The following is a 14,873-nucleotide window of genomic DNA, read 5'->3' as shown; positions in this document are numbered from 1 at the left end:
ATACATGCCTGCAGAGAGTCACTTTAGACATAATGGCAGATAGACATTAAAAGGATGGATGGAAAAAGATATTCCATGTAAATGGATCCAAAAGAAAGATGGAATAGCTGTACTTACATCAGGCAAAATGGACTTTTACGGATGCATAATAGACAAGGGCAACAAAGGGGTTAATAAACATGAGAATTTAACATTTGTCAATATTTGTGCACCCAGGTGGCTCAGTCAGTTAAGCGTCTACCTTCAGCTCAGGTTCTACTCCCAGAGTCCTGGGATCAAGTCCCGCATTGGGCTTCCTGCTCAATGGGGAGCCTGCTTCTCCCTCTTCCTGCTGCTCCGTCTTCTTGTGGTCCCTCTCTCTCTCTCAAATCAAATCTTAAAAAAAAAAGTTTGCACCCAAAATAACACTGAAATATATAGCAAATATTAACAGACCTAATGTGAGAAATGGACAGCAGTACAGTAATAGTAGTGGACCTTAATACCCCACTTACATCAATGGGTGGATCATCCAGACAGAAAATCTGGGGCTTTGACAACAGGTTAGACCAGATGGAATTAACATATACATACAGAACATTCCATTCACAAAAAAAAAAAAAACCATTCTTCTCAAATGCACAGGGAACATTCTCTAGGATAGATTATATGTTCTAACATAAAAGAAGTATTGAGAGTTTAAGAAGACTAATAGCATCTTTTTTTTCTTTCTTTATTATTATTTTTTAAAGATTTATTTATTTATTTATTTGAGAGACAGAGATCGCAAGTAGGCAGAGAAGCAGGCAGAGGGAGAGGAGGAAGCAGGCTCCCTGACGAGCAGAGAGCCTGATGCGGGGCTCGATCCCAGGACCCCGGGATCATGACCTGAACTGAAGGCAGAGGCTTTAACCCACTGAGCCACCCAGGCGCCCCATAAGCATCTTTTCTGACCACAGTTGCAAGGAAAAAATGTGTGGAGATTAAAAAACATGCTACTAAAAAATTAACAGGCTAACGAAATTAAATGAGAAATAAAATACTTTGAGACAAGGAAAAATAAAAATACGACATGCCAAAGTTATGAGATACAGCAAGAGCATCTTTTTTTTTTTTTCAAGATTTTATTTATTTATTTGACAGAGAGAGATCACAAGTAGGCAGAGAGGCAGTCAGAGAGAAGGGGAGAAGCAGGCTCCCTGCTGAGCAGAGAGCCCGATGTGGGACTCGATCCCAGTACCCTGAGATCATGACCTGAGCCGAAGGCAGAAGCTTAACCCACTGAGCCACCCAGGCGCCCCCAGCAAGAGCATCTTAAGAGAGAAGTTATAGCTGTAAATTTGTACTTAAAGAAATGAGAAAAATTTCAAACAACCTAACATCTTAATGAACTAGAAAATAAGAACAAATGGAACCCGAAGTTGGCAGGAAATAACAAAGCTCAGAGCAGAAATAATTGAAATAGAGTCTAAAAAGGCAGTAGAAAAGACAAATGAAATAAAAAACAGGTTCTTTTGAAAGATAAAGAAAAATAAGCAAACCCTTAGCTAGACTCACCAAGAAACAAAGAGAGGGAACTCCAAATCAGAAGTGAAAGAAGAGCTGTTACAGCTGATATCACAAAAATAGAAAGGATAATAAGAAAATAATACAATTCTATCCCAACAAAATAGACAACCTAAAAGAAATAGATCAAGTCCTATAAACCTACAACCTTCTAAGACTTAGCCAGGAAGAAGTAATCTAAAGAAACTGGTAACTAGTAAGAAGATTAAACCTTACAACAAAAGTCCAGGACCAGACAGCTTTACTGGTGAATTCTACCACACATTCAAAGAAGAATTAATATCAACCTTTCTTTAATACTTACAAAAAAAAAAATAGAAGAGGGAAGGCTCATAAATTCATTGTAGGAGGACTGCACTACCCTGATACCAAAACCAAACAAAGACCACAAGAAAAGAAAACTACATGCCAATATCTGCAATGAACATTGATGCGGAAACCCTCAACAAAATATTACCTAACTGAATTCAACAATACATTCAGAGGATCATACATCTTTTTTTTTTTTTTTTAAGATTTTATTTGTCCATTTGACAGATCACAAGTAGGCAGAGAGGCAGGCAGAGAGAGAAGAGGAAGCAGGCTCCCTGCTGAGCAGAGAGCCCGACGCAGGGCTCGATCCCAGGACCCTGCGATCATGACCCGAGCCGAAGGCAGAGGCTCAACCCAGAGCCACCCAGGCGCCCCAGGATCATACATCTTAATTAAGTGGGATTAATTCCAGAGGTGCAAAGATGGTTTAACAATTGCAACAATCATTGTGATCTGCCACATTAACAAAATGAGGGATAAAAATCATATGATCATCTCAATAGATGCAGAAAAGGCATTTGATAAAATTGAAATCCCCCTTTTTTTTTTTAAGATTTTATTTATTCATTTGACAGGCAGAGATCACAAGTAGGCAGAGAGGCAGGCAGAGAGAGAGGAGGAAGCAGGCTCCCTGCTGAGCAGAGAGCCTGATGTGGGGCTCGATCCCAGGACCGCGGGATCATGACCTGAACTGAAAGCAGAGGCTTTAACCCACTGAGTCACCCAGGCGCCCCTGAAATCCCTTTTTTATATAAACTCCCAAGAAAGTAGGTATAGAGGGAGCATATCTCAACCTAATAAAAGCATAGATGAGAAACCCAGATCATATTCAGTGGTGAAGAGATGAAAGTTTTTCTCTAAGACCCTTGCTGCTTTTATTCAATATAGTATTGGAAGTCCTAGCCAGAGCAATTGGGGAAGAAACAGAAATAAAAGGAATTCACATTGGAAAGGAAGAAGTAAAGCTGTCACTATTTGGAGATGATATCATATTCTATATAGAAATCCCTAAAGAATCCACCAAGAAATTATTAGAACTAATAAGTTCAATAAAGTTGCAAGATATTAAAACCAATATACAAAAATCTGTTGTTTCTATTCACTAATAATGACCTATAAAGAAGAGAAATTACAAAAACAATTGCATCGAAAAAGAACTCCTATAAATCAATTGCAGAATAACGAAACAATTTGATTTAAAAATGGGTAGAGGATCTGAATAGACATTTTTTCTTTTTCTTTCTTTCTTTTTTTTTTTTTAAGATTTTATTTATTTATTTGACAGAGAGGGATCACAAGTAGGCAGAGAGGCAGGCAGAGAAAGAGGGGACACAGGCTCCCTGCTGAGCAGAGAGCCCGATGTGGGGCTCAACCCCAGGACCCTCAGATCATGACCTGAGCTGAAGGCAGAGGCTTAACCTACTGAGCCCCCCAGGTGCCCCTGAATAGACTTTTTTCCAAAGAAGACATACAGATGGCCAAATAGGTACGTGAAAACACAAAAAAATTGGGAAATGGAGGAAATCCATCAGATGAAATAATCACCTCACACCTATTAGGATGCAATTATCAAAAAGACAAGAGATAACAAGTATTGGCCAGGATGGAAAGGAAATTCTTGTGTACTATTGGTGGGAATGTAAATTCATGCAGTCAGTATAGAAAAGAATATGAAGGTTCCTTCAGAAATTAAAAATAGAACTGCCAAGTGATTCAGCATTTCCACTTTGGTATTCATCTGAAGGAAACAAAAACACTAAAAAAGATACCTGTACCCTCATGTTCATTGCATCACTTATAATAGCCAAGATAGGGAAACAACCCAAGTATCCATACATAGATGAATGGATAAGAAAATGTGATACATGTACTGGAATATTATTCATCTAATAAAGTTTGAGGAGTGCCTGGGTGGCTCAGTTGGTTAAGCATCTGCCTTGGGCTCAGGTCATGATCCCAGGGTCCTGGGATCAAGCCCCAAGGCAGGCTCCCTGCTCAGTGGGGAGTTCCTTCTTTTTTTCTCTCTTCCTCTACTCCTCTCCCCAGCTTGTGCTTGCTCTCTCCCTCTCTCTCTCAAATAAATAAATCTTTAAAAAAAGAATAAAATGTTGCCATTTGTGAGAACATTGAGGGGCTTTAAGATTATTATGCTAAGTGAAATAAGTTAGGAAAGGACAAATACTGTATGATCTCAGCCTATATGTAGAATCTAAAAAAGCCAAAACCAAAAAATGACAAAGCTCAAAGATAGAGATCATATTTATGGTTGCCAGAGGCAGGGTGCTGGGGATATGTCAAAAATAGGTGCAGGGAGTGAAAAGGTACAAAATTTCAGTTTTCAGTTCATCACAGGAATCTAATGTAGAGCACGCTGAGTATAGTTAATACTTAATTGCTTTTTTCAAAGTTGCTAAGTGGTTGAATCTTTAAAGTTTTCATTTAACAAAAAATCTGTGGGGTGCCTGGCTTGCTCAGTCAATGGAGCATGAGATTCTTGATCTTGGGGTTGTAAATTTAAGCCCCATGTTGGGGGTTGAGATTACTTAAAAATAAAATCTTTAAAAAAATTTGTAAGTATGTATTGTAATGAATGTTAACTAGATTTAATTGTGGTGAACATTTCACAATATATACAAATAATGAATCATCATAGTTTACACCTGAAAGTAATACATTCTATATCAATTCTATATCAGTAAAAAATAATAAAATCCCATATCATAGGCTCCAAAGAAAATGTACCTGATATGATGACATTCAAACCCAAGTGAAAGAAAACATTGAAGTGTGATGCTGTGTACTTTATTAACAGTATGTAAATTTTGTAAAGTTAATAGGACCTTTTCCTGAATGTCTGTACCCACAATTCTCTTTTTTTTGAAGATTTTATTCATTTGAGAGAGAGAGTGAGGGTGTGTGAGAGAGAGAGAGGAGAGAGGGAGAGAAGGAGCAGGGGGGAAGGGGAGAGGGAGACATGGGTGTCCGACCCGGCTCTGAGATCATGAATGACCTGAGCTGAAGGCAGATGCTCAACCAACTGAGCCATCCAGACACCCCTGTACCCATAATTCTTAAATTTTAGAGAAGAATGAGAACTATGGACTTAAGTTAACTGGACCTTGATAGAAAGTATCAATGGTGTGCTGAGACTTAAGGAGGGGCCTTGATGTTAGGCTGTAAGATTCCACCCCTCATTACCAACTGGGAAGGAAAGACCTACTTAGCCATATCACAGGATGTTGAGAGATGGGAAAATTTGTTGAAGTCAGCTTTCCGATGGCTAAACAGAATCCTCAAATTGCCAAAAACAAAAGAGGGACCTATAAATCATAGGCTTTATGGTGATAGGATTAATTGCCTTTCCTAATGGTCAAAAGGCCAAAATCCAACACACTCACACATACTCAAGCAAAAGACAAGATGTGCCTCTGAGATTATTATTTTCTTTTGGTAATGGGTCAATTGAGATATTCACATATCAAATAATTCTTCCATTTGAAGTATATATTGAGTAAATTAAGTTTATTCAGAGTTGTACAACCATCACCACTTCAATTTTAGAACATTTTTTACCAACTCAAAAGGAAGCCCCCCCCTTTTTAAAGTTATTATTTATTTGAGAGAGAACGTGTACACGGGGGGAGGGGCAGAGGGAGCAGGCTCCCCACTGAGCGGGGACCTGACACAGGGCTCCATCCCAGGACCCTGAGACCTGAGCCCAAGGCAGACGCTTAACCAACTGAGCCAGCTAGGTACCCAGGAAGCCCCTTAATTTTTATTACCTTCAGTCCCTCTCTTTCTGCCCAGATCTATGCAACAGCTATGTTTTTTCTCTATGGGTTTTTATATTTTGGACAGTTTGTTTAAATGGAATCTTCTAATACGTGATCTTTTTGACTGGCTTCTTTCGCTTAGGTCATGTTTTCAGGGTTCTTTCATGTAGTAGGTATTATTACTTCATTCTTTTACTTTTTGGATTGACATTCCATTGTGTGGAACATTTTGTACACTTCCAGTACATATATCACATATATCACAAAATGTGGAACATTTTGTTATTCATTTATCAGTTGATGGGCATTTTGGCTGTTTTCACCTTTTGGCTGTTATTAATGTTGCTATAAATATTCATTTGTAAGTTTTTAAGTAGGCATATGTTTTCATTTTTCTTTTTTTAGAAACCTTTTTTTAAAAAAGATTTTATTTATTTGAGAGACAGAGATCACAAGTAGGCAGAGAGGCAGGCAGAGAGAGAGGGAGAAGCAGGCTCCCTGCTGAGCAGAGAGCCTGATGCAGGGCGTGATCCCAGGACGCTAAGATCATATCCTGAGCCAAAGGCAGAAGCTTAACCCACTGTGCCACCCAGGCACCCTGTTTTCATTTTTCTTAGGTGTATATCTAAGAATAGAATTACTGGGTCAAATGGAATGACCAGATGATGACCAATGTGTTAGGCTTTATTTCAGATGCATTTTGCCCATTTGAACATCCTTGAAGAAATGTACATTGAGGTCTTTTGCCCAGTTTTTAAGTGCCTTTGGAATTTGTTTTTGATTAGATGTGGTGGTAGATACCTGCAGACAGCCTGCCTAAAGTGTAGCTGCTCCTAACAATTCCCAATGTATCATCCGGCAGCTGAAGAAGTAAACAAAGATTATAAACCCTTAGTATCCATTTCTCTAGCCACTCAAAATACAGAGGCAAGTCAGCGCTCAAATGGGAAATGTCAAGTAGTATCCACTCACTTTGTTCTTAGGAAATACTGAAAATTGCTAGATCTACTCCTGTGAACATATAGTGGCTCCAAATGAGAACACAGATACAGTATTGAGTGTTTTCATCTTCATTTAGGACTTACCCAAACATACTGTCATGAAACGAATTAATAAGAAAGTGGAGAGAAGTTCACTTAATAAGAATTAATTTGGGAAATACAGGAACACACTCTATAAAACCTGCTCCGGCTACCAGATGAAAACTTGGAAGAAAATTGAATGGGAGAAAAGAGAGCTGAGAGAAAGAAACTGATTCTTGTGCTGAGAACTACATTGGAAGTAAATAGGAGGTGAATGGAGGACAGTCTTGAGAAAAATCACCTACAAGAACAAGTGAAAAGAATAATCTGGAAGACCATAAAGAGTCAATATATGATTTTTGCAAAAATAAGAACAAAAACAAGTGAAGAAGAAATGATAGGCAACTATAGAAAAGAGGATAAAGTAGAAAACCTGAATTTACATATCAAAATATTTAAGTTTATTTCACAATTCCCACTTTTGAATATGGAGTTATTTCTGTGTTTTTTAATAGGCGGCTGGGCTTTGTCGTCATTTCTTGCTATATCAGGTTCAACTCTTGAAGTCAGACTGCTGGTATAGGGAAAAAGCATATTTTAAAATATGCTTTGTCAAAGTGATTTTATAGGTAAAAATGTTATCCCATTGGTTTAATTTATATTTGTCTTTCTCCTAGTGAGATTATTATTTATTTACATTTGAGTTTTTAATTTATGTCTTTTACTTTTCTCTTTTTGGTTTTCATTTTCCCTTGTCATGTTCATGGTAAAAAAAAAAATCTTTATCAGGAGCTCCTGGGTGGCTCAGTGGGTTGGGTCTCTGCCTTCCGCTTAGGTCATGGTCTCAGGGTCCTGGATCAAGCCCTGCACTGGGCTCTCTGCTTAGCAGGGAGCCTGCATCCCCCTCTCCTTCTGCCTGCCTCTCTGCCTACTTGTGATCTCTCTCTGTCAAATAAATAAACAAAATCTTTTAAAAAAAGAACTTCATCAGTTTATTTTTTCTCTCTTATAAAGTCTTTTTTGTATAAATATTCAATTTTTTATGTGTTTATATTTGCTTATTTTTTTCTATTTGCTTAGAAAATTCTTCACTCAGTAATCCATTAAATATCTATATTACCTGCTAATATTTTATGGTCTTAGTGTTTACATTTAAGTAAGTAATTCATTTGGAGTTTATTTTGGCTTTTGGTATGGAGTAAAGATCTGATTTTATTCTTTTAACAAATAACCAGTACTTTCAGTGCTTTCTCTTAATTACCTTTTCCTATTGTTGGTGGTATTTCATTTTGCATATTTTAAGCAATTTTTGTCTTTATATTTTAATTAAATGTTTACTGTGATCTGATAAACTCTTTTTTATTTTAGAATAAGGAGAGTTTATCTTCTGTTATTACTGACCTCAACATAATAATGGAGCCCACTGAATATTCAGAATTAAGTGAATTTGTGTCTAGGTAAGATATTATAAATTTTAATTTTTATTGTTTTCACTCTACATTTTTAAGTTTACCCCTTTTTTTGGTAAGTAAGTATCAAAATATCTCTGAAAGTGTAACATTAACATTATATGGTTTATATTCATAATCATATATATGGCTTATGTATTAAGTCCATATTCTCTATATAATTTTTATATAATTTTTTCATCCAATGAAAATGTAATACATTTCATCCAATGAAAATGTAATACATTCATCCAAAGAAAATGTATTACACATTAACTATGTTAATGTGCTAGACATTCAAATGTGACGAAGAACAGATAAAATCTTTGATACTCAAGGAGTTTCTAGCCTATTGAAGTCGTAAGTTAAATAATGGTAGAAATAAATCTAAAATTGTGGCTGTGCTCAGTGCTGCAGAACAGAGTTACATAATGCTATTGAAGCATACATCAGGAGCCTGACTTTCATGGAGAGCATGGAATCATTTCCTGAAAATTGAGCCAACATCTGAAAAATGTGTAGGTGTAAACTAACAAAGAGGTCCTCGACAGAGCAGTTATGTGTAGGCACCGTGCAAGGAGGGAGTGTGCTGTCTGTGAGCAGCTGACAGGAGGCGAGTGTGACTGGAGCAGGGTGCAAGCTGGGGCTTGTGCTTTGGCATGAGGCCTGCCAAGTACGTGAGGTCCATGTGGTGTGGAGTTTGGTCATAGGCCTGAGACCAATGTAAAGCTAATTAAAGCCTAAGGAAAGCAGAAGTGTGATACACTGGATGCTTCAGGGAGAAGAGCCTGAAGGGGGGCAATAGTAGATACAACAAGGTCAGTGATTAGCCTGTAAAAATAGTTCACACAACAGAAATTTCTAGGTTGAACTAGAATAATTAGCTGAGATAGAGAGCTGGAGATGATGAGTGCCTGTGAAACCCTGAAGTAAAAATATGAGGTAGGCAGCTCAGAAGAGTGTAGGTAGGAGGGGGAGCCCCTGAGTTTTCTGCCAGTGGGTAGAAGTTAAGGCCTTGGGCTTGAGGAATGAGATTGTTAATGGAGAGAATAAAGAGAAATAGGGGAGGAACTAGCAATGGACCGTGTGGAATTCAGCTGTACTGCGGAATGGGGAGAGGGTCCTGCAGAGGAACTGGATGGGGAACAACTATGTGAGGGAGGAGGAAAACTGGGAATGTGGTGTTGACCACTGACAGCGGGAGTGACAGCTTTTCTTCCACATCTTTGAAGATATTCTTCCAGTTGATTCTGGATTACATAGGTCATGACAAGAAGTCTGCTGTAATTTTTCATTTTGTTTTTTGGACTGCCTTCAAACCTTTCTCTTAATGTTGTTTTTCTACAGTTTGTGTTATTTCTGAGGTATTTTAGTGTGAATATTCCCTAAGACATCTTTTCAAATACCTCTGCCCTGTTTTCTATTCTTCTTCTTCTGCAGTGCTAATTGCACATATATTAGGGCATTTGGTATGTTCTCTCAGGGTTTGGATGCTTTGTTCTCTTTCTTTTATCCTTTTCTTTCTTTATTTTCTTTATTTTTTGCATTTCAGTTTGGATAATTTCTATTTCCCTATTTACAGATTCTTTCCTTAGCTGAAATCCAGCCTGACAGTTAGCCCATTGAAGGAATTCATCACCTCTAATGTCATGTTTTCATTTATAACACTTTCATTGGATTCTTAATTTCTTTCTCTCTCTCTACTGAAATTCCCCATTTATGTATTTGTATAACTTTTCCACTAGATCTTTTAATATGTTATTCATAGCTACTTTTTTCTTTAGTGTTTCATTTTGGAGGTTTTCATATATATATATATATATATGTATATATATATATATGTAAAAATAATAGTGTAATTAACCAGCTGTACACCTTCGATAATTACTGATATCAATGTTATTTCATCTCTTGTTAACACATATTTTTAAAGTTTTAATTTTGAAAGAATTATAGATTCACAGGGAGTTGTAAATAAACCAATATACAAGGAGATTCTATATACCCTTCATCCAGCCTCTGACAGTGGTAACATCTTGTATCAGTAAAATGTACTCTCATATCCAGAAAATTGATATAAGTAAAACCCAGACCTTTTTCAGATACCAGTTTTATAAGCACTTGTGTGCGTGTGTTCTATGCAATTTTATCACCTCTGTAGCGTCGTGAAACCACCACTACATTCAGGATACAAGACTGTCCTATATCTTTTTTCTCCTCATTTTAAAAATTGTGGTAAAATATATGTATAATGTAAAACTTACAATTTTTTAAAAAAAGATTTTATTTATTTATTTGTCAGAGAGAAAGTGCACACAAGTAGGCAGAGTGGCAGGCAGAGGCGGAGAGAGAAGCAGTCTCCCTGCCGAGCAAGGAGCCCAGTGTGGAACTCAATCCCAGGACCCTGGGATCATGACCTGAGCCTAAGGCAGCGGCTTAACCAACTAAGCCACCCAAAACTTACCATTTTTAAGAGTACAGTTCAGTACTATTAAATATGTCAGAATGTATTTAACTGTGTACACCAAGATCTATCTTCATAACCCTTTCATCTTGTAAAATTGAGAATCTGTATGCATCAGTCACTTCCCATCTTCCCCTCCACTCAGCCCCTGGTACCCTCCATTCTTATTTCTGTCTCTGTGACTTATTTTTATTTATTTTAAAAAATATATTGTTTATTTATTTTTAAAAAGATTTTATTTATTTATTTGATAGAGAGGGATCATAAGTAGGCAGGGAAGCAGGCTCTCTGCTGAGCAGAGAGCCGGATGTGGGCCTCGATCCCAGGACCCTGAGAGATCATGACCTGAGCTGAAGGCAGAGGCCTAACCCACTGAGCCACACAGGTGCCCCAAGATTCTATTTATTAATTAAAGAGAGAGCATGAGCAGGGGAGAGGGAGAAGCAGACTCCCTTCTGAGCAGGGAGCCAGACATGGGGCTTGATTCCAGGACCCTGGGATCATGACCTGAGCCGAAGGCAGACACTTAACTGACTGAGCCACCCAGGCATCCCTGTTTGTGACTTTTAATCATGGTTATTTTAATGTTCCTGTCTGATAGTGCCAACATCTAAGTCATCTTTGAACTTGATTATGCTGATTCTGGAGTTTTTTCCTGAATTTTTGTGTGTCATCATTTTTTTTTAATTGAATGATGGACTTTATCTGTGGAAAATCGATAGAGACTCAAGCAAAGTGTTTATGTTGAAAAGTGAGCACGTGTCTTTTATCATCCTGTTAGGATGGGGTTAATGCAAGGTCATTAGCCACTGAGCTGTGTTTGAGATTTTTATTGTTTTCCTTATCTTCAGGCTTCACATCACCACAGGCTTCAAATTCTTGCAGCTATGGATTCAAATTCAAGTTCATTTGTTCCTTATGCTTAGAATGGGGTTTTGGGAACTGGAGGGTTCTCCTCAGTGTCCCTGATCCACTCAGCTTTCTGCCTTTCTGAGGTGACCCTTTCCCCACACTCTTGACACTCCCCCAGTAGCAGTTGTAGATGCTCGTTACTTGTGCCCTGCTTGTGTCCTGAATAATGGGAGTTCTGTATTTTCATGGTCCGTCTTCAGTATTCGGCAATCTTGCACCTCAGGGTGTGGGCTCCCCAGTGTTCCTGTTCCTCCTCCTCAGTACAGGCAAAGCTAGCCTGGATCTGGGGTTGGTCTTGTTCTCCTAGCAGGGGTAGCAGGTGAACACTTGATAATGGTGTAGGATCCTGGGCCCAGTGGGTTTCCTGCCCCTCCCATGGAACAGGCAGTTTTGCCACTGCCCCTCTTCCTGCAGCAGTGGACCTTTGTCTTGATAACAGGAGTGTTTTCTCTCCCTCTACCAAAGTCAACTTCTGCTTCTCCCTTAGAAGCAAGGGATTTTTTTCTTCCATTGCTTTGTTGCCTCTTTTTTCAGTGGCTCAGGGATTTGGGTTCCCATCAGAAAAGGGTTCTGGTTTCATTTTCTTCCCCAGCAGTGCTGACCACCTCCTCATGCCTGTGCCACTGACAGGACCCTGGTTTTTCTGGTGGCATCCTTTTGTGTCTCGGGTTCTGATCTGTTCCAAAAGCACACTCTATCCCACATTCGTCTCTAAGAATTTGTTGAAATTTTAGCTGATTTCTTGTTACCTACTTGTATGGGGGCTGCTTTCTTCCCCTAAGTTTACCCAAGAGTGAACAGTTTGTGTCATGTCTTTCCTTTGAGGGAGAAAAATCTTATTTGGTTGCCTTGTGACTTTGGGTCTCTAATGGACTTAAGGAAGGTTATGACTTATAGATTATTCAAATTTGCTTGGTGTTAGGTAACGATGGTCTTCTCTGCAGCTCTTTACATTCCAAGTAGAAGCCAAGCTCTTTCCTTATTTTTTTTTTTTTTCTAATTCTCATTCCAGAATTTAGGACACATTGTCTATTCATCTCCTGCATCTGTTTTACCCTTTCTTTTTTTCTTTTTTTTAAAGTTTTTTTTTATTCATTTATTTGAGAGAGAAAGAAGGAGGGAGAGAGAGAGCAAGCAAGGGGAAGGGGCAGGGGCAGAGGGAAAAGGAGACTCCCTGCTGAGCAGTGAGCCCCACATAAGGCTCAGTCCTAGGACCCTGGGATCATGACCTGAGCTGAAGGCAGACCCTTAACTCACTGAACCACCCAGGAGGCCCTGAATATTTTTAAATATTTTTTTGTAATTGGATTATTTTTGTTATATTTTTTACATATTACATAAATATATATATTTCTTCTTTGCTTCTGGGTCTCTGATTACATGAATATAAAACTTTTTGGCATTGTCCCATGTGTCTCTGAGGCTCTGTTCTTCTTTTTTTTTTTTTCCCCAATCTTTTCCTTCTGTGTTGTTCAGATTGGATGGTTTCTGTATGCTTACCACCACAACGAGGTTACTGAACAGCTCCAACAGCACAAAAATCCTGTGTATTATCCCTATATGGTCACAATCCATTCCCCACCCCGCCGCAAAACCTGCTATGATCATCACTAGGGTTTTGTGCCTCTTACAAAATGTCAAATAAATGAAATTACATAGAGATTGGCTTCCTGCCTTAGCATAAACTAAGTGAATTGAGATTCATCCATCTTTTCATTTCTGAGTAATATTTCCTGTACTGATACTAGCATGTTTATCCGTTCACCCATTGGAGGACATTTGGGTTATTTCCAGTTTTTGATGATTTTGAATAGAGCTGCTATGAACATTCAGCAGAGGTTTTTGTGTGATGGTAAGTTTTTTCTGTAGGGTAGATAATCAGAAGTGGGATAATGGGTCATATGACTACAGTATGTTTAGATTTATAATAAACTAGCATAGTGTTTACCAAAGTGATCATACCAAGTTGCATTCCCACCAGCAATATATGAGAGTGACTAATAATATTTTAGTGAATAATTAGCCTCTGATAGTCATCTAATTTTAGACCTAGTAAAACTTTAGAATTTTTATTCTACATTTCTCTTTAGGTTTTGCTTTATCCTTAAGAAAAAGACATTTGGAATTATTTTACTTTTCTGACTTCAAATTGAAATGTGTCACTGCCAACATTTTGTGAAAGAAATCCATAACATCTGTTTAACATTTAGTGAAGTTTGGACTATGCTTGGGAAAAATAGATAAATTACAATCACTCTTAGGATTGTAAGAGCCAACACATACACAGTGTCTTTCTATAATGGAAAACTCTGTGTGCTGTAATGGTGTGTCCTTTGTGGAGATGTAAATGGGGGTGAGGGGATTGTGACTCTCTACTTTTAAATAAAATTCTGTGTTTAATTAATGTATCAGGTCAGACTGTCTTCTGTCCCTCTCTCTGAGTGTCTAGTGCTTGTAGTCTGTGTGTTTAAACTTAGGCTGTTGCATTTTTAAGAATTTTTTTCTTGGCTTTTTTCCTCGTCACATGATTAAGAGCTTATTTTTGCTCCTTTATTTGATGGAGATTAAAATATGTCACTTTGGCCTGTATGTTGTAATGAAGCAACGGCTGCTTTTTATAGGCCTGTATTCTTCGGAAAGTAATTTCTTCTTTCAGATGGTGAAAAGATATTAGTAATAGATACCAGAGTAGGATTGAACAGTTAATCTCCAGTGTTTTCTGTCAAATAGATACTTACGTAGCTATGCATTAATGCACCTCTTCTTTTAGCTTCTTCATTTTCTGGGTCTCTGGTTTTTTTGTTTGCTTGCTTGTTCCTCAGTTCCCATTTCCTGATTTCTTTTGGAATATTTAAATATTTTTTACTATTCCATTTTAATTTTATCTAATGACTTTTTAGCCATATCTGGGGTTTTGTCTGTTTTATTGGCTGCCATGGGATTGCAGCATGTATAATCACTTTCAATAGTCTGGTTAGATTTGGTACAATCTGGAAGCCTTGTAGCCATATTCATCCCTTTCTCTCTGTGCTACATGTTGTGGTTTTCATAGGAATTATATTCATATGTATGCACTGAAAACCCCGTCACTAGTGTTAAGTTTTTTTTTTTTTACTTTTGGTTATCATACATTATTTAAAGAACTTAAGAGAAGAATACTAGTTTTGTCATATTCACCCAGATGTTTACCATTTCTGTTGCTACTACTGATGGAACTTTTTAGAACACATTGTATGTATCATGGCTCTGTTCTCCTAAATACTTGGCATATATTTCTGAGAATAGTGATACTACCTTATATATTCATACCACAGCCACTGACTCCATAAATTGGCATTGATATAATACTTTTTTCTAATTTGCCATCTGTATCCCACTTGTTAGTTGATCTAATGAT

At 37.8% G+C, this 14,873-nt stretch overlaps 1 protein-coding gene across 1 annotated transcript in view; it reads left to right on the top strand.

Moving 5' to 3' along the window:
* The window catches only part of CENPP (centromere protein P), a 225,779-nt gene that overhangs the window by 18,571 nt on the left and 192,335 nt on the right, over nt 1-14,873 (top strand). The window contains exon 4 of the mRNA XM_032866467.1: nt 8,021-8,109. Coding sequence (XP_032722358.1) covers nt 8,021-8,109 — 89 coding nt within the window. The remainder of the gene's footprint in view (nt 1-8,020; nt 8,110-14,873) is intronic.

Source organism: Lontra canadensis, unplaced genomic scaffold, assembly GCF_010015895.1.
Source record: "Lontra canadensis isolate GAN:19392208 unplaced genomic scaffold, GSC_riverotter_1.0 scaffold31, whole genome shotgun sequence".
NCBI classification, from domain to species: Eukaryota; Metazoa; Chordata; class Mammalia; order Carnivora; family Mustelidae; genus Lontra; species Lontra canadensis.
Note: the sequence above shows the minus strand (reverse complement) of the source record. Positions and strands in the feature narration are given on the sequence as shown.